At 41.9% G+C, this 26,144-nt stretch overlaps 2 protein-coding genes across 4 annotated transcripts in view; one reads left to right on the forward strand and one right to left on the reverse strand.

The window, feature by feature from the left end:
* grhl2b (grainyhead-like transcription factor 2b) overlaps positions 1–14,866 on the reverse strand; it is a 17,961-nt gene extending 3,095 nt beyond the window's left edge. Inside the window, exons 1-11 of one of the 3 annotated variants that reach the window (XM_086194304.1) lie at positions 14,597–14,866; positions 11,668–11,857; positions 11,165–11,232; positions 10,297–10,675; positions 9,310–9,368; positions 9,005–9,161; positions 8,311–8,422; positions 4,762–4,856; positions 1,974–2,132; positions 555–612; positions 163–302 (exon numbers count right to left, since the gene is read on the reverse strand). In XM_086194304.1, coding sequence (XP_086050430.1) covers positions 163–302; positions 555–612; positions 1,974–2,132; positions 4,762–4,856; positions 8,311–8,422; positions 9,005–9,161; positions 9,310–9,368; positions 10,297–10,675; positions 11,165–11,232; positions 11,668–11,857; positions 14,597–14,616 — 1,437 coding nt within the window. In that variant the 5' untranslated portion in view covers positions 14,617–14,866. Of the gene's footprint in view, positions 1–162; positions 303–554; positions 613–1,973; positions 2,133–4,761; positions 4,857–8,310; positions 8,423–9,004; positions 9,162–9,309; positions 9,372–10,296; positions 10,676–11,164; positions 11,233–11,667; positions 11,858–14,596 lie in introns of all 3 variants that reach the window. The other 2 variants (XM_086194305.1, XM_086194302.1) reach the window with 2 other exon arrangements.
* Positions 14,867–21,459: 6,593 nt separating this feature from the next.
* znf706 (zinc finger protein 706) lies at positions 21,460–24,647 on the forward strand. The gene is made up of 3 exons (XM_086194246.1): positions 21,460–21,584; positions 23,545–23,690; positions 23,790–24,647. The coding sequence occupies exons 2-3, from the start codon at positions 23,556–23,558 to the stop codon at positions 23,883–23,885; spliced, it is 231 nt and encodes a 76-aa protein (XP_086050372.1). The 5' UTR covers positions 21,460–21,584; positions 23,545–23,555; the 3' UTR covers positions 23,886–24,647.
* The last annotated feature ends 1,497 nt before the right edge of the window (positions 24,648–26,144 follow it).

Below are 26,144 nucleotides of genomic sequence, written 5' to 3' on the forward strand. Positions count from 1 at the left end.
TCACGTCGGGTAGAAATATTTCTGAGTCCCGTATTCGGCTGGAAACTGGAAAAACTTGCGTTGAAATGCAGGTCACTCCAGCTTCAGTTTCAGTTTCAAGCTTCCAGCTGATGAACGTGGTTGAAACAGTTCGAGGGCGAGGAGTCCGGGTGATCTACGTACCTGTCCGGCCCTCTGCAGGTTACCGAAGTGAACGTCGGGGATGAAGAGGACCGGCTGCGCCTCAAGGTCGCTCATGGTCTTGAAGTAGGTGCTGTCGGATTTTTTGGGAACAGCGATCACGCCTACACCTCCATCCTTTCCTGGAAAGAAAAATAATAAAAGATTTGTCATGCAAAAGATCATTTTTACTGTTCAACAAAATATATTCTGCATTTGCACTTATGTATCTTTTATTACAAAAAAATGTATGTTTTTTTTTAAACAATCATCTTACACACATCTTTGTGTTAAGTCGAAATATATCTTCTTTGTCGCAGGTTCTTATTTTATTTACTTCCTACTCTGATTCTGAAGCTGCAACATAAAGAAAAGGATTCATTTGCCGCTCAAACCTTTTGACTTCTTGCGGAAAAGTTTCCTCTCCTCGTCCCGAATCTTCCGCTCTGCCCCCTGAGAACGATGGAGATGAAAAAAACAACGACAAGAAAACAGGAAATAAAAGGTTGAAATCGGACGTGCAACTATCCCAGACAGAAAATCACCGGCGCTCAGCGTGAGTGTGTTGAGATCAGGTGTGTGTGGAGGCTCACTGCACAGGTGAGTCCACTAGAGGGAGGACTGATGTCATGATTCACTCCACCTATGAGTGCGTCGGTGTAACTAACGCCTCAGCCTTCCTGCTCCAAACATTTCTGGTGAAAGTCTCAACGTCTTGAAACATAGAAACGAGAAGGACACACAGGTCACATTACTTTATTATCGTGACTCTTAAGGGACTGAGATTTTTCAGCCTTACTTGTAAATCTAGACAACTAGAAAAAAAATAACAGATATCTGTGGATATACGACTATAAATTCAAAGCTACTGCAAACGGCTAAAGCTTCCGTATGTGATGAATGCAAAGAAATCACATGACCTTTCCTGGCCCCTGTAATTCCCCCTTCTGTCTTTGTTTTTACAACTGATGACATTGACATAGACATGACACCTGAGCCCACGCCAGAACGTGATTTTCAATGTAGCTCTGAATCTTACCACAATTCGGTCAAAGCGGATTATCAATGGAAATACTTTTAACGTTTTGTTTTTTTTAACTGAGGGTTTGAACGCATCATTTTTTCCCCCACTTCCTGGTATTTCACAAACTAAACCATGAATGAATTCGTCTAGAAACTAACGGCTCTTCTTGTAAATGTCAGGTTCTTAAACAGCTGTCGCAGCACCACAACACACGCAACCGTCGACAAAAAAACCCTCCAAAAACAAAAAAAACAAAAAGCCACTGTGAACACGAGTGTAGCTGACATGTTGTTCAGTTCAGCAGTGTTTTATTTCACGGAGTTTCTGTTTCGAGGTGACAAATTCGATCCCACCTGTTGTTTCATCATCACAACATTGACGTTTTTTTCCAGAGTTTTTGACCGTTCGAATGATCTTTTACCACACTCACCACACTCTTATGACCTCCACCAAGGAGGTCATGTGACCACCTGTTGGTCTGTTAGCAGGAAGTAAGATTGAGGAACACCTGATTCGATGTTGAAATTGATCGGAAAAAGTCCCGCTTTTGTCAAGTGCCACGTCAATGAAGTCCGCATTGACTGGAACTGTATCTCAACTCAACTTTATTTCTAAAGCACTTTAAAAACAACCACAGCTGAAAACAAAGTGCTGCACATAAATAGTCATAAAACATAATAATCAAGTAAAAAAACAATAAAAAATAATAAAACAGGAGCAAAGTCTCATGCTGGGTCAAAAGCCAAGGAATAAAAATGGGTTTTAAGATTAGTTTTAAAAATCATCTCACCTTGTCGCAGAAGACCTTGATCTGCGAGTAGGCCCGGTGCAGCGGCTTGTTGCTGCGGTTGTTGTAGCTGTAAGTGTCGATCTGGATCATCAGGGGAAGGCCCTTCACACCCTTCTGAGAGGAGAAGTCCGTACTCAGACAGTTGACAGTGATGAAGATCTGCCGGCAACATCGGGGAGGGAGAGGAAGAGGGAAAATACATTTAGCTTCGTAATCCAATAATTCCACAACAACGTCTGCAACAATCGGACAAATTCAAATTGAAGCTGGAACCAAACTGATGCAAAACATTTGCATTTTCTCTTTACCTTGATGGATGTTTTCAGCTGTTTGTTTTTTTAAAACCGTTTTTTTGTTTTTTTTTTTAAATCCTGTTTGTGATTGTACTGACAAACAAACGCAAGATCTTTGTGGGTTATCATCTGTCGTGTTTTCCTGGATAAGAACAAAAACAATTTTCCTAACTCAGCTGGACACTTCATTCTATTCCAACCGATATAACAGGAAGACCCAGGGTTATCTTCAGTAGTTGGAAAGTTGCTTCTACAAAATATTTTACTGCATTTTTTTTTGGGCCCTTGAAACAGCACAAACAAAGTTCCTTGGTCTGCTCTAGCTTTGATTTGTCCAAATATCTGAAATGCCTGGCAAACAAAACACCAGAAAGTCAACGATTTAGATATTTGACCATGAAGAATTGTAAGAACCACGTTCAGTGCTTACTGAAGACTTTATCGTCTATTCAACCATGGTCTGGGTGAATGCCCCAATCTGATTGGCTGCTGGGTGTGCATTAATTCTTGATCTCCGGACACCTGCTGAGTAGGTCCAGCCAAACTGTTCGGAACATATTAGGTGCTCCTGTGGACGGATGATTCATGTTTCATTTTAGTGAAAATGTTGACACTGATTTGGGGACGATGACTGCTGTTAAACACACTGTCAACTTATATTGACTGTTTGTTTGTTTATTTGTATGCCGCGTTGTTTACTTAGAATCTTGCGAGCATCACGTTAGCTCTCCTGCTAGCAGATGAGCCAGCTAAGCTCTACAAACTGAGTGGACCAGATTTATCTCCCCTCGCCGAGACGCATCTGTGGCCCATCCAGAGAGATATATTTGTCTTTAGCAAGCAGCCGTGGTAAAAGCGGGATTATATTCCTCGAGGTGTCCACAGTCAGGAATTAATGTACTCTTCAGCGGCAGCCTCCTGCCCCAACATTGTCCTGATAATGGACATCTTTGTTAGCGTCATCCCTGACTTATACTTTGCATTTATCGTGCTTCCAACCTGTTTCTGGGTTTTTGAACACTATCGCGTTCTACAACACTAGAAAGGAAAGTCGGTCATTAACTTTCATGATTCGAGATGTTGCCACTCTCTCTCTCAGTAAAAAAAAAAAGATGAAGAGATTCCCCATTTAAAAAATACCTGAAAAATGTTTCTTGGTACAAATGTAAGAAGACATTTTGAACAAACAGGAGCAGCATGACCAATAAACTTCCCGAGTATTACACCTGTTGGTGCACCAGAGCGGCTCTATTCAGACTCAATGGGCTCTACAGATGAAGAGAAAGAGAACGATGGAGAGAGAAGAAGAGTAAATATTGGCCCAGAGAAGTGCGCTTGGATTTCTTCCAGCAACGGCTTTGTCCCCAGGCTGCTTTTACAATAAAAGAGCCACTAACACACATTCACAGAGAAAATGACTCACACACACACACACACACACACACACACACACACACACACACACACACACACACACACACACACACTGTCAGAGACTCTAGCATTCACACAGAAATGGGGGCAAAACAAACAAGAGAGGGTGGGGACAGGGATTGGTGTGTGTTGGCCCTTGGGGGCCTCTGGAGTTCAAATGGTGACAGGGCTCCAATTAAGGAGTGGTCACAAAGGAGTGGCTTCACACACACACACACACACACACACACACACACACACAAAAGAAGACAAAGAAGGAAAGTACACAATAATAGCTCAATAATAAAGTAATAAATGTTGATAAAATACTCACGTCACCAATGAATCATTATGCCTATGATTAGAAAAGTCGAGGAATCCATCAAGTCTGCTGCTATAACTCAGTTTCTTGACATTAGAAAGCCTCGTGCTATGCTAAATGACCTAAGTGTTAGTAAATGTTTTATTACACATTAATAAAGACTTTAATGGAGTGAAATAATGATTAATGCTTTTTAAGATCGCGATAGAAAAACTCGAACATCATTTCCACAACAAAACAAGGGTGCTTTAAGGACCTCCCCACTGTTAATGATGTAACACTCACACATGCGATTATTAACGCTACCCTCCACAACTGGATGCAAAACACAACAGCTGCAGAGGCATTCATCAAGCGCCTTACATAATAAGAAATAGGACTTTCAGACATTTTTTTGGCCTTTGATTCGGAAAGTCTTATTAAAGATTTTTATTTAACAACCCTGCTTTGGTAATTGTGAATTATCTGTATTCACTGAAGCACAGAAACCGCTCCGAAAAGCCTGAGTTGGCCGCGTTCAGAGAGCGCTCTGTTTGTGATGTCTACAATTCAAGTGCTTGCATCACCGTTCATTTTTCAAGAGTGTATTTGTTTGCCAACATCTGTAAAAAAAAAACCTGTCCCACAGCTTTTCTTCTTCTACGCCACGCCTCCAGCGAGGGTAAACAGAACTGGTTTCTAGGAAAATTACAGTGACATTTATTTGCCACGAAAAATAACAGTAATATGAGTGGTGTTGTTTTGTTTTTTGTTTTTTTACCTTGGCCTCTTCATTCACATCCCAGGTGAAGGAGATGGCGTTGTAGGCGATTTCTTCGATGTTTCCAATCGTGTTGAAGCTTTCTTTGTAATCAGCTGCGAGGAGAAAAACAGATGGTTCATTCTAAAAAATCAAAAAAAATCTTAAGGACTTCATTTCAATATTTGCTATTAGGAACACACCCAAAAGGTGTCCTGATTCAGGCCTGTTTTACTCTTCCATGATGTTGTGCTGATTGCAGTAAACAAACACCGGACCTCCCCTCACACACAACGCCGATCGGTCAGTAGCGGCTAGCGTTTGTTAAGATAAGCAGTCAAATGGCACGCTTCAATTTTTTAAGATCAAAGCTTATCTGCTCTGGCAAACAAACTGTCGGGCTTCAAAGGCAGCGGGAGGAAACGCAGGAGGATATTTGGCTCTCTGGACCATCGTAAATGGTCAGAATGGGCTTGTTAACCAGCGAGACTGCAAACAGGAGGGACTCTGAAAAATGAATGGTCGCCTACACTGGTATGCAGAAAGAAATCCTCACGTCATCTTGAAGATTTTACACGTCTCTGCTTTTTGTGTGAGAGGAAAGATACGTCTTGAGATGAATCCGAAGAAAAGGGTGACATCATGAGAATTTATTGAGCTGTTGTTGTTTTCCGCCAACAAGAAAAGCACATTTTAAGCAGCAGATATATTTTACTGTGCAAATCATCAGTCCTTTTCATAAAAGGAGAGTTGTTTCCCTTTTTTTAAAGTTTTAAAAAGTTAAACGTTTCTTCAGATTTAGGACGAAGCGCCACATGCGTATAGAGGGAAAGCCTTAACAGTTTTATTTTTCCATGTTTTTATTTATCTTTTTTCTTTTTTTTTTTTAAAACACAGAATCTTAAAAATTCACACAGATGTGACTTGATATTATGTATTCAAGGTAGCTTGGGCTACTGTGACCACCCCGTCTTGTTTTCTTGGCTGTTGCAGGGAAAATAGAAGTGTGTGCTCCTCAAAATGTGTTGGATGATCAAGATAGTCCTCAAAACCGTCTTCTATTCTCTCTTTCCTATCAAAACTAACCTAAGATTTGTGGGGAATGCATTTATTTATCATTGCAGTTCCATAAAGCCAAAAGTAAAAATCTAACATTTTGTTCATTTTTCAAGTCCTACAGGTCTGAAACAGAAATACGGATCAATGTGGAAAGACTGAAAGGTTTAACTGTCCAAACTCATCTACATTTCAACGGTGGCAGTCTGCTTTCTGTACAAGAGTGTCGGAGCAGCTCCCCATCCTCCTCTCCCTCAGTGACCTCTCACCTCATCAGTCATCCTAACCGCCATGACAGCACCACTTCCTGGTTCCTCAACAGGTGCAAAAGCAGCGCGGCTCACAGCGACATACTGCTCTGCAAGCCCCCCCCCTTAAATAAGCCTATTCTGTGACACGGCCCAGGGCATGATCCCCTGGCCTCACCCTCCTCCGCTCCAACGCTATTCAAATCAGCTCTCTGGACAGCTTCAGGTTACAAGCTGCATCCAGACTCAGGGAGGCAGGGTGTGTGTGTGTGTGTGTGTGTGTGTGTGTGTGTGTGGGGGGGGGGGGTGACACCCCCCAGCCTGGAGTACGGGTGAACTACAGCTGAAGCTGGAGGTCGATCAGATACGAAGCTGACAATTCTAAAGCATTCATTTAAAAAGAAGCTAAGATTGATGTGTAAATCCTGGGCTCAAATGTGCTTCATCTTTTTAGACACAAAGAAAAAGTGATTTTTTTTTTAGAAGGAAAAAAAACAAAACATCAGCATCAACAATCCGTTTTTGTCCGCACTGTTTCCGTCTGAAACAGGCGAGTGCGCGTGCGAGGTGCCAGTGTGATGGAAACATGTTTCAGCCCTGTGGTCGATGTTAAACTGGAGATGTGTTCTGCACATCCACCCATGGCTCCTTCACACAAATCACTCTGGCAAATGCCAACAGGAATCACATGGAAAAAGATGAGAGGCTTCCTCTTAACAGGCTCCTCTGGCAGCTTCAGCAAAAAATAGCCTTTAGCCTTCCAATCATAATAATTTGGAGACGCTTTCAAACAGGAAAACATAAATACTTTAAGTCCGATTGTCAACTGATTAAAAAAAATAATCCAATTAATTTTACGTCTGTAACAAATCAATCTCAATGACTCGCACGGATCAATTTGGGCTGAGACGAACATTTAAAAAAAAAAACTATTTTCACATCAATTTTGGTAAATGTGTGTATAAATGTCAACTTTAGAGGTCAAAATCTTTTCATTTCAAGCAGACAAGACACAGCTCGGGCCTGCTGCCTGGGCTGTAGAGGCAAGGGTGTGATTTCTGAACACATTTTTCTATAATTGACTAATCAAAACCAATCCATTATTTTGCACAGCATGGCAATGCTGGCCAAAACATTGGACTCCAGACCGGAAGACATGAGTCCACACACGTCGCACTAGCTTCGAACGCAGTATATGTCAGCAAGCTAGCATGAAATTGCTTTAATTTGTTAGTTTGTTTTGTGCAAAAACTACACAGTTGCTTGTGGGGAATGTTATGATCTAAGTTTTTAAAATGTGCTTCATGTAGATTTTGTTGAAGTCGAGTTTGGGAGGCAAACTGTGTTTGTACTTCTTCACTTTTCCACTGTTATGAATCTTTAAGATGCCCGTTTTTCTGTTTTTGTAAATGAAAAAGGATTTGAAATTGTCGTGTTTTTTGTGGCTGTCTCGTCACAGTCACTGACTGCCAGTCAGTATCGAAATGTTTGTGAACCGTTGCCAGATGATCCTTTGTTTTAGAAGCATGTAAATGTAAGATTAAGAGGATTTAATTGGGCAAGAATTACTCGCAGACCAGAACGTAACAGTGTGTCTTGCATTCCAGTCCCTGTTCCAACAAGCTGTGTGTAAGTGTCAGTGTCAGTATGTGTGTGTGTGTGTGTGTGTGTGTGAGTGTTTGTGTGTGTAAATGTGTTTCCCATCCACCCCAAGTCTCACACATACCTCTGACTCTTTGCCTTGTTAGCAGGTCCGAGCTTGTCAAACACAAACATGCCTACAAGTTTCTCACACACACTCATTCAACGAAAATAGAAATGCTTGAATACGCCTATCGAAAACACACCGGCACACGAAAGGTCAAAGGTTGCCGGGTAGAAATATCAAACAGGTATGGCCTCACCTGTGTTGTGTATTTTCTAACTTTGTTCAGATCTCAGTGTTTTTCTCAATTTCACACCTGTTGTCACTAGGATGACGGGATTTATGCGATGAGTTAGACAGCGAGACATTAAGGTGTTCATGTGAGTGAGTGTGTGTGTGTGTGTGCGTGTGTGAGTACGTGTGAGTGTGTGTGTCTCTGGGGTATTTAATAGTGGTGGGCAGTTGAACAGCTCCAGGCAGGTAGCTGGGTGGGGGCTTGTTTGCTCTCAGATGGGTGGCACCCTCTTATCTGGCTAAGCACATTCAATCTGTTGTTTGTCTCATGTGTTCTGATTTCCAGGCGACCGTTAAAGAACTTGCTGTCGGGCCGCCGGGTCTCACCGATGTCCAGGACTCTCTGTTTGGCCGTGTGCTGCCGCGAGTGCCAGTACTTCCAGTATTTGAGCTGCTCGTCTCGGTTCTTGTCTTCGCTGAACACCACCATGATCACACTCTGGAAGACAGAGGGAGGTTAGGTTCAAGACTTTGGAATTCTGACTATACGATGCCATGGATCTTCTGTATCTGTCCTTTAGCTGATACAGATTAATCCCTACATCTCAATAATAATATAAGATAGCATCGTTGTTTCAAACCTGTATGACAGCTAATTTCTATGAAAACTATGTAAAAGCATTCCTTCTTACATTGCAAATCATATTGAAATATCAAAAGAATTGCAATTAGATATTTTTTCAGCCCAATCTCTTCCATCTTTTTTAACTTGGCATTGTTTTGGGTGATGTAACATCAATGGTTATTGGAATTTTTGTTGGAAATATTATACGTATGAAGACGTTTTCTCATGAGTATAAAAGAGACTGAAACATTCTAGAGGTTTAAATACTGAGACATGTTATTAGGGCCTGAACCAGAAGGTACTTCAGGCGAAGACCCGATTGAGTTTTTTCCCCTTATTTTCGTATCTGTGTATTTGCCGTTTGTCGTACGCAAAAATGAAACTAGGACTTGGCAAACGCGGGGATCAGTTACAGTCAAAAGGACGATTAGAGGTAGAAAAAGAAGATCTGCTGACCCGAACTTTGCTGATGGGGTGACGGAGGCGTTTGTTGGCGCTGAGCTCGTTCAGCGTCACGGCGTAGAACTGGCCCTTGTTCAGGTAGGTCATCGGCCCCTCGCCCTGCTTCTGACGCAGCGAGCGAGTGGCGTCCAGCGTGTACTGGAAGCTGTCACTGCCAACAACAACACAGTGCAATTAGAATTCTCTCCTGACCACTGATAGCTAGCCTTGACTTCATCCCGCTGCTCGTTTGAATATTTTCAGCATAAATATATGCGTAATTACGCTTTAACAATTGTCCCCTGACTGAAGTGACTTACGCTCCCTCCTGATGGAATAAGAAGTCATCTGAAGCCAGAGAGGAAGGTGTGTGATACTTCTGCTGAAAACATCAAAAACAGAAAGAAAGAGGAAATTAACAACCCATTGAAGTCAGAAAGGAATTAAGTAAAGAGCGGAATGGCAACATAGAAATCTCAGACTAACAGGAAACAAACCCACTTGTGATTCCTGTTCAAGTGAGGAACTTTTGGACTCAGTGAATCACGTTTAAAACCTCCTCAGCGTAAACCGTGACACATCGCCCACCTCTGACATTCAATTGTTCCAGCTGGCCTAAAATGTTCCTTCAATCTGCCTTCTTCGACATCGTTTTCCTGACATTTTTTTTGTAGTATATCCAGTTTATCCAACGGTGGTTTGCGGCTGAAGAAAGCAAAAGAAAAAAAAAGTGATATCTGACCCTTTCTTCAAACTCTATATTCTGGTTTAGCTACTTGTTAGCTACTTTTAAAACAAAAATGTTTTGAAATGAGATTTTTTGTGGTATCTACTGATGGCTTTTATGTGGTAGAACACAAGTGTCATTATCTCCAGCCACATTCAGGAAAGTCCCACGGACTTTGAGGCTTATTTCTGGGTTTTAGGACACTTTATTGTGGTTATTTACCAATGAAGACCCATGACGCCACACTGTGACATCATTAAAAATACGTCACTCCTTTTCTCTCTTTAGCATTCCCGAACATTTAATCCAGAGTGAGTCTTTCAGTTGAGTCCAGATCACACTAAACTCGGTTGAACTAAAATATTTTAGGCAGTCTTATGTGTCCTGTAATTTAAGGGTCATTTGCAGGACTGAAAGGAAAAAAAACTGGTACTGTGAGGAGAACCAGTTATGATAAAGTCATGTGAATGTTTGACACGTGTTTGTGTTGAGACCAGGCAGAAAACATAATCATTCGTATATTTGAAAAAAGGGGTAGATATCATAATTCCCCAAATGAAGCTGTGGCGTCTCGTCTCACCGCGTCCCTGTCCTCCTCGTACGGGCTGTCCGGTGGACTCTGCTGATCCTCTTTCATGTAGGAGCTGTGACTGACGGTGGTCACCTCATATGGACTCTGCTCGTAGATCACCCTCGCTGGCTCCTCCCCCTCCACCCTGTAGTGAAGCCCGCCGCCCGTCATGAAGACGGGCGCGTACACCTCCGCCTTCACCAAGGCAACAGCTGGCGGGCCTCCGTCCCCTGAGCCGACCCCCGCTGAACCGCTGAACTGCTCCCGTTTGGTGTCCTGGTGCTCGGTGCTGAGTGACAGGTTAACGGGGACAGATTTGAGGACTTGAACGCGGTTGTCCACCGTCTCGGCCTCGCCTTGGCTGCTGGGGTTGCTAGGCAACATAGACCTGAGACAATACAAATAAATCTGTGTATTTCTGTCTTTGTTTATTCTGTTTCTGCTCTTGTTGATCCGTTTGCTGTCAAACCAGGCAAAGAGGTGAGGTAGATGCTGCCCCTGAACAAAGATCTACCCTTGACCTTGAAGTGATGAGGTCACTAAACAGCTGCAAGTCTTGTGTTGGTCAAATATTATTTCTTGACAAGTTTGATATTTTGTTTTTAGCCTTTTAATCAACTCAACACTGCGAGGAGGAGCAGGAGCTCGACAGAAGGGATCAGGATTTTTTTCTATCCTCCTCATTTCTTGTTTCAGTGAGAAACGTTAGACAAATTGTGTTTTAGTTCTTAGAAAAACTGAGAACTTTCCGGAACTCTTCATTTCTCTCCCAGTGGAACACCACAGCTACTGAGGCCCACGCACTGCTAGCAGCTACATGTCTGACATTTTTCTATCTTTTTCCTTTTGTGCATTCTGGAGTCAAACAGCCACTGACCTTTTCTCTTGCTCCTCTGTCATTTCAACAACTTTAGGGACTGGTAGAAGGCGCTTTTCTTTTGGAACCTTGAAGGAAACAAGTAGGATGCGTTATGTCGTTCCACAAGGGAACGTTTTCGTCTTTACGAGGTTCTCTCACCTGCTTACATTACTATGTTTTTTTGGCACGACCGAGTTAGACTTTGTTGAAGACATTAACCACGCATGCACACATTTGTGAGACTTATTATGAGCTTATTATTTCTCTGAGGGCCTCTTAACAGCAGAGCCAAATAGTAACGGTAGTAAAGACTCATTTAGTAGCTTCCTCTGGGCCCACTATTGAATGCATGGTGGAATTCCACAGCATCCAAAGCATCTAAACTAAAAGTTTTAAAGCCTTTAGAGCTTTTACCTCAAGCCAGTATATCACAAACATTATCTCTCTCAGCCAAATCATGCTGACTCCTGTGTTTTTATTTTTCCTGCCTCTCAAACTGAATTCAAACTGTTCCTCGGAACCTTGTAGTAGTCGTAGAGGAGGCCCAGGGCGTTGGCGCTGTCCTCGTCCCCGTTGATGCTCATCATGGCCTTGGTTGCAGCTGTCAGTGGGTTCTCCAGGTACGACCTCCAGGCTTCATCCTCGCTGGTATAGGCCCGCCGCACCGCAGGGAAGGAGCTCTCGTTGGGGACCACCACCACCACGCGCTTGCTGACGGACGCACACAGGAAAGAAAAAAAATCACGATAATTCAAATGTGAAAGCGGAAGGTCAACAGGATTTTTCACATCGTCGTGCGGCTTTAGGTGTATTTTCACAATTTAAACATTATCAGTACTTCTACAACAAAAAATGTAATAACCTTTCCTTGTGTTCATTCATGTGTTAGATTACAAATCCTCCGAAGTTTGGTTCATGAATCAAATTCTTATTCAAAGGTTGTTTTTTATCATCTTTATAGGCAAGACTGACATGAAGTTCGAGGCAGCCAAGTGTCTCGTTGCTGTTTTCATAATGTCATTTATATTGTTACCGTAAAAAAAAAGAAATATCAGGATAAAGATTAAAATGTTGCTAGTTTTGGTTGTTGCTGCAATAAGAATTCATTTCATTATGGATCAAGAATGGCTCATCATCAGTCTTCACATTAAACAGATTCTTTTTCTTTTCTGTGAATTGAGTAAAATAGTGGCCTGAATTGGATTATCCACAGTGTAGGGCTTATTTAGCCCTCAATTTAGCCTGACAGACAGGAAGCAAAGCCTGATGGGTGGACTGTAAGTCCTTGCCCCAGATATCTATTGTGTACTACTTGTAAGTCTTAGCGAGGACTTTCATAAAGGAATTAAATACTGGAAAATGAAACTGAGGGCTGAAAACACTGAGTGTGTAAAAACAAATTTGTCAATAAGAACATTTGATAAATGAGGCCCATCACTCTTAACAATAGCTTCACGCCTCTCGTGTGTCTGTGTGTGTGTGTTTGTATATGTAGGCCCACTTAAGTCGACATCACACACCGTGTTGTCACAACATCTCTTTGAAAGCAGCCAATCACGAGAGGGCGGCTGTGGATGTGTCAACTTGTGCTTAGAAAATGTTACACCGGGAGCAGATCAGCGGTCACACCTACAGGATAACGCAGGCGCTGCGCAGACTTCCTTCACTCCAGGGCTGGAAGTGACATTGCAGCGTCAAGTTCACTGTCTGTTTTTTCCTGCGGTCAAGTGCCTTAATCAGGTTGTTATTCTCCCTCCAGTGCCTCCAGAAACTGTTAACTGAGACATCTACTTACAAGAAGAAAGGACTCGTTTGTATTTATGGCTTCTTTAATTGACAGATTATGTGTCAGATTACCCCCCCCCCGCCACGCCCATCTGTGATGTCATCAATACGAGCGTCATATAGAACCGGCAAGAAAGAGGTTTGAGCAAACAGCATCCAGGATGAGGATATTTGACCACGAGAGCTTTGTACACTGTGGTTTTAATGATCCTTGTAGCTGTTTGTATAAATATCTTGAAATATTTGTGTGGTTGTCTTGTATCTGTCCGACTGTTTCTGGTTATTAGGCCTCTGCTGGTCAAACCTTTTTGAGATTTAAAACAAATGACGTCGTACCTTTAAGTCTACACGTCAACTAGGTTTGGCACCATGTTGTTACTAATTTCACTGCAGTTCCACGCGTGCGGGGAAAACCTCCGTCCGCACAACCGATCAAACTTTTACTGATGCTGCATCTTCTCCAAATCCAATGACTTTACAGACATCTCCACGGCAACCATCCACACATGGACAGAAAGTGATGTGTATGAGATGTGATCAGGTCAATTGCGGTGATAAAAAAAAATCTCCACAGAGTGACGTCAACACTGGACTTTAGACATTCGAATGATTTGTGGACATGCAGCGGTGATTCCACAATTACCTCAACTAATAAAAGAAATATACTCATTTATAACTTTTCAGTGTTGTCCAGAGATGCATCGCTGTGCTTCAGACAATACTGTCCATTGTCAATCGGAGTTTGATATTTGGATGGTAGCTCAATGAAGTAATAAGACTTTAAAATATTATATATGACAATTTTTTTTTTTTTAGTTACCATGGCACAACAGGGGTTAAAGAGCAACAAAAATATCCAAACACCCATCAGTAGCTGGCAAAAACAAAAAAGCAAAAATCACCACTAAAAAATCAGTTTTAGCATTCACCAAATTATTTTAAACATCAGTATTAGCACACAATAATCAGTGAATTCTTTATAATTTCATTAATAATAACTGGCACCAAAATAAAATAACTATAATGAATGGTCATAAGATTATGAAATGTTATTTGTTGACACTAAAACATTCAAATAATTATAAATAAGTTATCTGTTTGTTAAGTTTACTCTAACGTGTGCTAACTTTTTGTTATGGTAAAGCTTCGGTCACAGAAGCAGCAATAACTATTTAACAAAGGCTGTATTTTTCCTGTGATAAAGAAATGAATAATTTTCTAGAGTTAAAAATCAGGCTGCCCATGCGGTCCTCGTTGATATTGCACACTAAAATATTAAACGTGCAACCCAAACGTAGCACATGAACCGCTCTTCACTCAAAGAATTATTTAGAAAATCCACTTCTTGCACTTTGGATGTTTGGTTTTTTTTTTCTTCCGTTAGTCAAAAATGGCGAATTCATCTCTAACGAAAATCCACAAATTTGCTTGCCAACTTTTCCTCCAAATCCAAAACTTTAAAATCACTCAGAAATCATCCAGAGCAGCAGATTTATACTTTTTCTCAATCCTCACATGCAACCAGTTCCCAAAGTATAACTACATTTCTTTAGTTGTTGTTTTTTTTTTGTTTTTTTTTTTTAAACAGAGAACGCTTGACAAAGGTCCCCCTCCTCCTAGAGCACAGAACCGTCCAGGATCCTCTCCGCTGCCTCGATCACTTACTTGTCTGTCTCCTGTGACATATTTTGCTTCCTCTACGGTTCTTCCTTGTGAAACTGGACTTTCAAGTCGGAGCAGGTAGTAGAGTGAGCGAGTTGCCAGAAGTTGGTGTACAGGTAAGTCTACTTTTCTCGCCCCGCGTCTTTTCTCCCAGCCCCTCTCGTCTCGTCTCCTCTCCTCCTCCCCACCTCTCCACCTCCGCTGCTCCACCTGGCCGCCAGGTAACCAGCCAGCAGCCAATCGCTCTGCTCGGCTCAGTCAATCATTAGATCATTACACACATTCAACTGCCCCGCTGCCGCGCATTATTACATTTCTATTGCATATAATGGCACTTTGGCTCAAATTCTTTCAGTAGGGAAAGAACTGAAGGTGAGTACGAGCCTGGCTGTCGCTGATTGGCTGCTGCCGGTACGGCGCTGTCTTGTGATTGGCTGTTGGTTCATGCAGGAAGGTAATGATCCGCCTCGACCGCGAGCAAACCAGAAAACGACTTTGAAGACATCCCAGACAAGAACAGGCGACTACCACGGCGGGCAGGCACATTTTGAGTGGAAATAACCAGAAAATAGGGTTGATGGTCTCAGACTGACCATGCAGACAGCAACACCCCCCCCCCCCCCCCCCGCTAATCTCAGAGCACACAGAAGGCAGGGAGGAGACCTGCCATTAGCTGACACAATACCATTGTCCCCTTAATGAAGCCATTGTATGAGTGTTTGGGATTACCCTGCCACAGCAAACAATTTGTGTGTGCGTGTGTGTGTGTGTGCTTGTGTGTGTTTGTGTGTGTGTGTCCGTCCTCTGATGCCGGGCCACTGCTAAGGTGGGGCTCAACAATTCATCTCCACTAACCCTCAACACAACACTTTTTCCATCTCTGTGTTGTCTCAATGGGAGAAAAGGTCAACAGGTAACCCTAAAACACCAGGATCTAACTTAGAAGATTCTAGATACGCACAATACCTGGTCTAATAGATGGCAAATGCAGAGAGAGCTGGAAATGTCTTGAACTAGTAAAGCAAGGTGCGCCATTGAGTTTATTTGTACAAAAACATTTAAACAATGCTTTAAATCAATAATAACAAAAGGTTTAAAATTAAGTGTCTGACGTTTATACTGCATTTGGGTGGCACAGCGGCGCAGTGGTCAGCACTGTCACCTCACAGCAAGAAGTTTCTGGGCTCGAGTCCTGGTTCGAGGACAAGTGGTCTTTCTGTGTGGAGTCTCCATGTTCTCCCTGTTCTTGTGTGGGTTCTCTCTGGTACTCCAGCTTCCTCCCACAGTCCAAAGACATCAAGAGGGGACGAGGCTGATTGATACTCTAAATTGACTGTAGGTGTGACTGTGAGTGTGAATGGTTGTCTGTCTCTATGTGTTGGCCCTGGGATGGACTGGTGACCTGTCCAGGGTGAACCCCGCCTCTCGTCCGAAGGCTGCTGGGATAGGCTCCAGCCCCCCCGCGACCCTTAACAGGATAAGTGGAAGGATGGAGAATGCATTTGATTCTAATGTTAATTATATGTATATTTTCCTATTTAAAGAGTGGATTTGATCAATTTTTGCAAAAGGACTCTTATAGATCAGTATTACAAACTTTTTTGAGCTGTTGTCATTGAATACATTTAATGTATTTTATATCCGTTCATCCATTTTCTATACTGTTTATCCGTTAAGGGTTGTGGGAGGGTGGGGGGTGGAGCTTATCCCAGCTGACATTGGGTGAGAGACAGGTTCACGCTGGACAGGTCGCCAGTCCATCACAGGGCCATCGGGAGCAGTTAGGGGTTCAGTATCTTGCTCAAGGATACTTGGACATGGTCACCGGGGGAAGTGAGGATCGAACCAGCGACCCTTCGGTTGCCGGATGGCCACTCTGAGCCACGCCGCCCCTGGTGTATTTAGTATTTTACATGAAAATCTAAACTAAAGGACCATAACATATTGATAAAAGTTAAATATAACCATATTTATTATATTATATAATTTCTGGCCCTTTTTAAAAAAAATCTATTCCTTAAAAATGTGATTGAATGCAGGAGAGGTTCAGATTACAATGCAGGAAGAAGGATAATAATAACTCCTAATTGATAATTGTACCGAGCTCAAATAGGTTCAATTAACCATATTTCACAAAAAAAACAAAAACAAAGATTAGAGGCTTAAAATTTTCCTCGTTAATCACATCATGATCCAGGTTTATCTTTGCAAACTGGACTTAAAAGTTAAAACCAGCAGCGCCTTCACCAGCTACAACAATAACATGTTTATTTATGTTTGGTTGCATCAGTACTAACATCTCCTGAAGTCACATGTCGTGCATTTTCTTTGGAGTATGTTCTTCCATTGAGTCAGTTACTGGAGTCTCTTTAACTGGAGATGTATTAATGTATTTTTACATTGTGGTTGTTTATTTCATTCCTTTGTGAGGCAAACAATCCGGTTTTTATTTTCATCTGAATGTTGACACTTTGTATGCAATTTCCAAACATGATTGATGACGATATTTGCATGATAAAATGCAGATATTTGTTTATGAAAGCCCTCAGGTGCTCTTGTATGGAAATTTTAAAAATTTCCTTTCAGGTTCCGTTTAACCGTCGGCAATATGATGTCCGTCTGTATGTGTGTGTGTGTGTGTTTGTGTGAGGAGCATGATCCATATTATCCTCCCTTGTCTAATTTGTTTTACAGAGCACCTGGGCCTCTGCTGAGCTTTCTGTCTGAGTTGTGTGTGTTTAAATGGAGCTCCTAACTAAATACAGGTGGAGTTCTTTTTAACTCCCGACAAAAGCGAGGAAAAAGTAGAGGGGGCGGCAACCAAGTCTGAGGCAAAACGATGAAGGAGCAGATGAAAAATTCCAAGCATATTCAATTTCTAATCATCTTGCATCTTACAATGTGTATATTCCAGTTGTTGTCTTCTGACTATGTGAAAATAGTAGATAACATCTACTTCTTTCTCCACATGAGTTCCTCCAGCTGGAATGTCAGCAGCGTGGCGGTATGACAGCTGAAATGGCGAGGAAGCCTACCGAGCAAGCCGCCACAGGCAGGCACAGGCAAGACTGGAGAGTCATCCGCTGAGAACCACAGAATTCCTTCCCATGAGTCTCTGTGTCCCTCTCAGTGAGAGAGGTGAGGAATCCTACATACCAGGCGTTTTTTCACAGGGAGAAGCAGCTTGTCTGTACAGGATTACAGGTCTGTGACGGTCTGTGGAGGTGAGACCATGAGCAAGAGGGGAAACGCACAGACAAGCAGGAGGGGGACGCATCAGTGGTCCCTCAGTCCAGGCAGATAGAATGCAGGAGAACAGGAGGTAGAATGATGGGTAGATTCACAGTCGGTAAAATGAGCTTAAATACTTCACCCAAAAAAGTGTATTGTACCTGTCACACATGAACACATGTCTTGAGATCACAAGGAAGATTTTTTGCATCCCATCTTTGTGTCTCCAGGATGCAGAGAGAGCCAGCCACCTTTATTGAGCTTGAAGCTAACGGCACCCTCGTGCTCACCAGCTAGAGGTGACAGCAAAACTGTCGAAAAACATCCGCTTCCAAACTCTCGAGTGCATCATCCAGTATAACCAGTAACAGACACACACTGGTCAGAGGCCCTGTATTTCAGCTCATGTCACCTTCAGTGTTACCAGTGTAGAAACAATCTGTTTTCCTTAAAAATACAGTGGCTAAATTTTCAATAACATGTCATATTACTTCCTACATGGTGTTATTTTGTAAAAATTCAGATATTCCTTCATATTTGTGCTGACTTAGCTTGCCAACCGTCTCAGAGAGCTGCTGCTGTTGGTGAGCTGTCACCACCTTCACAATCAGCCACTGTCTGCTGGACCTCAGTCTCTCCTACACAGTCTCTCTCTCTCTCTCTCTCTCTCTCTCTCTCTCTCTCTCTCTCTCTCTCTCTCTCTCTCTCTCTCTCTCTCTCTCTCTCTCTCTCTCTCTGTCCAGGTAGGAAATTAACTTCTCCCCGCCCTGAAGGCATGCTAGCCTTTTGATGGGGGCATGTCAGGGTCACATTTCATGAAACAATGAGCAGTTGCATTTTCACAAGAGCAAACAAATTCAGAACCGTTTGAACATTTTTCTGCCAGAAGTACACCGCAAAAAAAAAAAAAAAAAAAAAAAAAATCATGTTGGATGTGCTATGTGTGTGTGTGTGTGTTGCATATATCAACTGAGTCACATGACCAACGGCCTTTGCAGGCAGCAGTGAAAGTTACCAGCATGTGGACGTGTTGTGACTGTGTCACAGCTTGTGTACAGCCAGACTGGTCTGGCAACATTGTGGCATGTCACAGCGGTGTAGCGGCGGACTGCGGCAAAACCTGTTGGTTTGGAAAAAAAGGGAAAGTGTGAGGGTGGGGTCAGAGGGGGGCATCAGTAGAGGAAGTGGCTGATGGGGAAGATGAAAGCCAACTTCCTCTTCACTCAACAGCCCCCACAGAAAGGAGGTCACCTGCTGTGTGTGGTTGTCAGAGATTTTTTGATATTTTTCTCCCTGAATGCATCTTTAAACGTCCACCTCCTGCAGAGCCCTGCATGACCATTGAGAGAAAAATACTTATCGAGACCACAAGATGTGGCATGCTCCCTCAGTTTAGTTATATCTTTGAAGAAATTATGTCTTGATGTCTCAAAATAACTGAATTGTGGGACCAAGTGATTTTTTGGGGCATTAAAATAATTAGATCCAGGGACTGAGTTATATCTCATGTCCATAAATGTATTAAATTTAGGGATCCAGTATAACTTATGGCCTCAAAATACATAAATTAAGGGAACAAGTTCCATCTTGTGGCCTCAAAATAACTAACTTGTGGGAACAAGTTGTTTCTGGTGACCATGAATTAATTAAACTGAGGGGAAAGACGAGGGGAAACTTGTGGTCTAAAAACAACTAATTTGAGGGCACAAGTGATATCTTCTGACCACTAATTGGTTTGACTGAGGGAACAAGTTATGCCTCATGGTCCTGAACTGACTATCAGTTGGAGCAAATTGTCTCTTTATCTCAATGCCCACAAAGAAGGATATCTATGGCCTCTCCAGGGCTCCATGAGCCTCAGATGTGTTGTCAAGTAGTGAAAAACACTCTGGAAATGTGACATCTGACTGAGGATTGACAGCGAAACGATCCCTCAGCATCAGCCTGGCTTATGGTGAACCTGAAAGCCCTAGTGGTGAGAGGAAGAGACTCAAATGAGGATAAAAAAATATCTCAGGCTGTCTGCGGCAAACCCCTTCATTCATGGCCACAATGAGCAGCCATATAATATTCTCCACTACTATTGAATAACTGACACCTGGAAGATTTGCTTTCACAAGGGCCCTAAGGCTGGACAACCCCACCCCAAACATAAGCTAGCAAGTCCCTGCACAACAACCTGCAGGGTGGGGGAACTTGAGCAATGTGTTGCTTTTGTCGTAAGGACATTTTTTTCGTCCCCCTTCTGAAAGCATAATCACATCTCTTGAGAGATATCCCCCCCTTTTTTTCACAAAAGCCAGAACACATTGTCTCTCTGCTCTTATGTTAAGGTGTGTGTGTGTGTGTGGGTGATGGGGTGGGGGCAGGAAGGTGAGCAGGACGCGGGGGAGTTTTCTCACAATGATAGGGTTTCTCTCAAGAAAGTCCTGACACGAAACTGTGGAGAAGTTTACCAGCAGGAATGAGGGGATAAAAATAGACACACAACTGTCTGACCCTTTCATAAAATGTGATTGCAGGTTGATGTATATTTTGGTGTCACTGAGATAGCTTGTGTGTGTGTGTGTGTGTGTGTGTGTGTGTGTTTTCATCACAAGATAACTGGAGTTCATTTTCATATTAGTTGAATCTAGTCAAATACTGAGTGAAGGAGAATAGCTCTACTGTTCCCAATGTCACAGATAAAAGCAGTAAATAGTATCTAATACCATCCCATGACCCACATTACAGTCTGTGCAGGACATGCTTTGTTTTAAAGTAAATGTTGGTAAATTCTAAGGCTCATTAACTCTTTTAGCATTAAAAACAATTGACAACATAACAGTGCAAAGTATCTGTGCAAGCATTATGACGCACGTATTACCTCATCATGATGCATCCGTGTAGTTTGACCAGTTTCTCTCACACAAATATTGTGTCCTCCATACCCGCCTCCTAGTGATGCTCTAAAGGAACAGCTCCTTCCACCTTCACTAATCAAAATGAATGTATGATGCAAAGAATTAAAAAGGTATAAAAAAAACATTTACTAGTAGCCATAAAAGGGGAGTATCATAGCAAATTAATATTGTTAAAAGGCTGCCTAGTGAAAGGGACAGTAAGTATTTTAGCCCAATGAGCAAATCAACAAGAATTAAATAAAACTATGAGTTAAGTATAACTTTGATTGTCTTAATTGAACTGACTGGAATGTCTCAGAATTTGCACTAATTTATCAAATTTATCAGTCTTACTGGTCAAAGTATAGTTGCCTGATTTTCAACTTTTTAATGCGTAACATTCAAATGTTGCCACTTGGGGGCAGTATTGCCAATGTCTTGCATTTGCAGGAGCTAGCCAGATTCCTTTCACTATGTACGTGTTGCTATTTCAAGTTCATTAGACCATGTAGAACAGTTTCCCCAGGAGCAATTCTACTCCTACCACAACTGCCACTAAGAACAATGACAACAAAGATGAGAGCGCGGACATTAAGAACAATATTAAGTCATATTTATTTCATTAGAGATTGGAGATCCGTGAAATTATTTCATTCACTGAAATCTAACAAGGAAAACAATTGGTTCGGAGGCCTGCTGAAATATTTCTTTTGCTTGTAAATGTGTCAACCCGCAGCTTAACCGTATATAAACCTAATAACCCGTTTTACGTGAGTCATTGAACGCATCTGTGACGTCAACTTGTCAGTGGGAATTTAGCAGCTGTCACACTTGTGTGTGGGCTCGCAGTGAACAACACGTACTCTTAGTTGTAAGAGGTAAGTGTTGTTATATTTTTGATCAGTTATTGCCTATAACATTCGACAGAGTAATGCTTAGTCAAGTGGTCCACGGTTTGGAACACAGAGACACCTTATTGTTAGCGGGCTAGCTAACGAGATAGCCAGGTTGAAGATAAGCTAACGCGAAAGCTAACCCACGTTACTGTTGGTGCTCACCTTCTGCCCACTTTCGTCTTGTGTATTGATGATTACTTTAAAGAGGGATGAACAAACCAGTAGAAGCTCGATAGAAGTTTGAGAAGAACTACCGTTTTATCTTGACCAGCTGGTTTGTTTGTACAGTAGCGAGGAGATAAGATTAGCAAAAAAAAAAAAAAAAAAAAGCAACGAAGAACTGCTAAGCTAACTAACTTGCAAATTCACTCACGTTTTTGCAGCGACCACCCGAAACCACTGAGAAACTATATTTCCCTGAAACGAGTAATTAATTGAGGTGTCGCAACATCTACTTAGCATTCAGTGTGTTTACCTGTTACTTGTAGTAACTCTTGTTAGTACTGAAAGTACTATTTATAGAAGTTGCTAATAAGCAAGGCTGATCTCAACCATGAGGAAATGCCCAAAGACCCAGACATTTAGTGGCCACGTGACCCCTACGCTGCCGGCTGAAATGGCTGTTGAAAAAGGATGGTGCTTTTTTTTTTTTTTTTTAATGATCTTGGGTCTTATGTCATCAACTATGGGGCCACAACTGTGTGTTAATCAGTTCGTACAAGGCCAGTACATTTGTCTTTATAAGGGATCCCCCTATAGTTTTACACAATGATGGATTTCCTTCCTCTTTACCCTATTTTTAAATATGCAGAACCCTCACCTGCATCCTGCTGACGTTTTATCAGGACGTGATCTTATGGAAAATGTCCTTAAATGGAGTTCATGCAAGAAAAATAGTTTATCAGAAGAAGCTCAAGAAAAGAAGCTCTATAGATGTGGCCACAAGGGCAAGATGGGACCTGCTTTTCTGATACTGCTCCCTCAAATTTCAAATTCATGTGTAGCATACCTTGCCAAACCTGGTTTCCTTCCAAGATACTGGGCTGTTATTACACAGTTGAGCCTGGAACTGTTTCATTGATAGATTGCTTCACCCTTGGGGTGGTTCAGGGTTCAGGCAGAAGAACCATCCACGTAAATCTGATATACAGAACACACTCTTTACAGATGATTGTTTCTATTGTTTCCCCTTGTCTTGTAATCTCCTCATGAAATGTGCCACCCTTGTGCAAGTTGAGACTGTAGGGCCTGTCTAATAACTTTTATTAAAGTATCTGCACTACAGTTGAGGTCAAATGAGAGCTTATCTTGTTTACTATGTCTGGTCCTGGCTGACTGCCAGTTACTCCTGTGCTTTCCCTGATCAGTGTTGATACCCATTAAACCTTTAATGGGATTTTAGCCTTCCCTCTCTTTTTTTTTTTTTTTTTTTTTTTTAAAGAACTGAAGGTGGTTCAGTGAGGACAGCTCTGCCTGGCTGTCACCACAGTACTTCACTTTTGGTATCAAGTATAAAGCAACCAATTCCAACCAAAAAAAACTTTCAGCCGGCTTTCACTAACTGAGCTGTTAATGGTAGGTGTTAATCAAGAAGGATTATTTTTTTTAAAAACAACAACTGTACTTTTGCGATCATACACAGACATTAATGTTTTGCATTCTCATAAACTGACATGCATGCAGACATTTTTAACACACCTCTAATTCATTTTTGGCTCTTTGTATTTGTGAGTAGAAATGTAATGGATTCTTTTGTTGAACACATTAAAAACGAGTTTAAAAATTCCCCCAAATTTCGAAGCTTGACTTCACACGGAAAGTTTGCGGTAACCTCCAACTCTTCACCTCATTCAACCCTGGTATCAACCGTTACATAAAGTTGATAAAGGTCACACTGCTGATGTGTATCTGTACACACGAGGTCCTTTTTCCACCTTTCTAGACTAGGCCAGCATGGCACGTGGACATCAGAAGATTCAGTCTCAGCAGAAGAACGCCAAGAAGCAGGCTGAGATGAAGAAGGCGAAGGGTCATGATCAGAAGACGGCGGCCAAGGCAGCACTAGTGTTTACCTGCGCTGTGTGCAGGGTGAGTATAAACCCCGACTCTGTCTGTCTAGCTCCTGTGACCACTTAGAAGTCATATTTTTAGCTAAAAATGTGTTGGATGTATCATCTCTTCGAGCAGTCCCAGATGCCTGACCCAAAAACCTTTAAGCAGCACTTTGAGAGCAAGCATCCTAAATCCCCTCTGCCTCCTGAGTTGGAGGGCGTGGAGGCATAAAACGTCCCCCTGTGGAAACCAAACCGACATCCTCAAGGCCCTGCACCAACTCTGCACTTGACTCGGTCGGACAGCATTGGATTGGCGTTACCAACATGAAGCAGTTTTCCTCATTTCGGCTTCAACAGGCCCGGTTGGCTTTGACTCGATGCTTCCTCCCATCCAGTCCTGCCGCTTGTGTGTAAATAAACCCAAAGGCCGCTTTTGATCTCAAGGCCACATGTATGATCCATGAACAGTCAAAAGTGGTGAATGAAGATGTCTGTCCTCGCTTACTGTTTCTCAGTCAGAACAGATTGCCCTCATGTGTTGTGCACATAGGAATAAGTCTGTAATTCTTGCTTCTGTCTTGGTATTTCAGTGGGTATTAAACATTTATAACACATCACTGTAAATGAGAGTTGTCTTGGGTGGGAGACACTTGTTTTAATTAAGTTTGTTATCACAGACAAATGTGACTTTATCTGTGTAATTACTAATGAGTTAATTTTGCTTTGAATGCGGAGTATGGAATCTGTGACACTGTTTCTTTCAGTCTTTCATTATGAAATTCCTCCACTGTGCTGTCGATCCTGGCGTACTGTAATCTTTCATCTAGCTAATCGTCATTTCACATCGGGTCTTGAAAATGTGAAATCTTGACAGCCGTTTTCAAGCTGCTACATAAACTTGCAAGTCAACCAATTTTACGGGAGCCTGTCAGAAACTGGAATGTATGCTCCATTTATGTATTATAGCATTTTATTAAATTTTACTTTGTGGTACACCTGCTTTCTTTCTTGGACATGTTTTCATATACAATGAATGATGAAGACTAGTTTTGCGCGGATGATGAGTCTTGAAGTGAATATCTGCCCTGATGGGAGATTTGTCAATCAGAGCTCAAATTCTTGTTTTTAAGGCTCAGAGGACTCTATTTCTCCTCATTTTCTCTGTTTTAGTTTATTCTTAGATTATTTTTAGTCATGTGTGTGAATCCTGTATACTTCCAAAACTTCAGAAGTTCTATAGAGTCTTCATTTAAGACACAACCTAGTTAATTTGTTGGGTCTAAAAAAAAACAATGAATTCAGTGTGAACTCTTCGATATGTCAGTTCAGAATGCAGTCATACACACAGCGGTGTTAAAAGCTTTAAAGAGTATAAAGACTGGCCACACTCAGGAGGCAAATAACTATGAACTCATTCTGACTCTTTCAGAGGAACTGAAATAGGCCCTTCCCTCCTGCTTTTTTTTTTTTTTTTTTTTGTAATGGCTTGAGCAGCTCGCCCATGAATGAGTCATAGCCTACATCGGTCCTCTGTCTCCTCACACATAATCCACTTCCTTCCTTCCACTGCACAAACTTGTGAATGAAAACCCTCAACACATGTTCATTCAGGCGGACGCGCACAGCTGTCTACAGGATCGCCTGTATGAACTCGGGCACAGGACGGAAAAAAAGAGGAACGTTCACACACAAAAATAAAATTAGCCATCTTAATTAGCTGAAGGAATTAATTCCTCCTGGCTGTAGATCATCATCTATTTCTAGGCTCAAACCTTAATTTGAAAAGATAAAGAAAGGCTGCGGGGCTTCTCATGAACATCTGAGGTAGGTCAAGCTCCAAGAGTTTCAGGTTTCCCTGTTTGTGTCTGCATTCATACCCTGTTATGCTATTACTGTTACAACAATGCCTAATAAGAATAAAACCAACATCATCATAGTTGTGGCATTAGCCATTGAAAAGCAAACTTGATGCTAAATGTTTAATAGATTTTTTTTCTTAAATGGCCCAACTAATGCTTCAGCTACCTGAGTCGAATGAGATATCATAGTTACTGAGATGAAAATAGTTGTCATCCATGCCAAACTCAACATGTGAAAAGAAATATCCTGTAATGTGTTTTAAGCATGATAGGCTATTTAAAGCTAATAAAGTTAGTAATAATGGCATTGGCAACACATGACAACAGCAATAATGATAATATGACTAGGAATAAAATGCCTACACGCTTGTCGAGAACTAAAACCTACATTTTTCTCCTCAGCATTCTCATTTGCCATCATGGTCACCATGGTAACTGCTATTCGGTGTGATTTCTACTTCCTAACTTGTATCATGAAGTCACTACAGAACTCTGTTGTCCTCCACTGACTGACTGACTTACTGACTACTCTCTCCCCACCCAAAAAAGTAACTGGAACAAGGCACACCCTGTTGAACACCTGATTAATCAGTGACACTACAACATGTAATAACTAGCTTACGCTGTGT

The sequence above is a fragment of the Aulostomus chinensis genome, chromosome 22, assembly GCF_037954235.1.
Source record: "Aulostomus chinensis isolate RoL2024-O1b breed Wild chromosome 22, RoL_Achi_v1.0, whole genome shotgun sequence".
Lineage (NCBI taxonomy): Eukaryota > Metazoa > Chordata > Actinopteri > Syngnathiformes > Aulostomidae > Aulostomus > Aulostomus chinensis.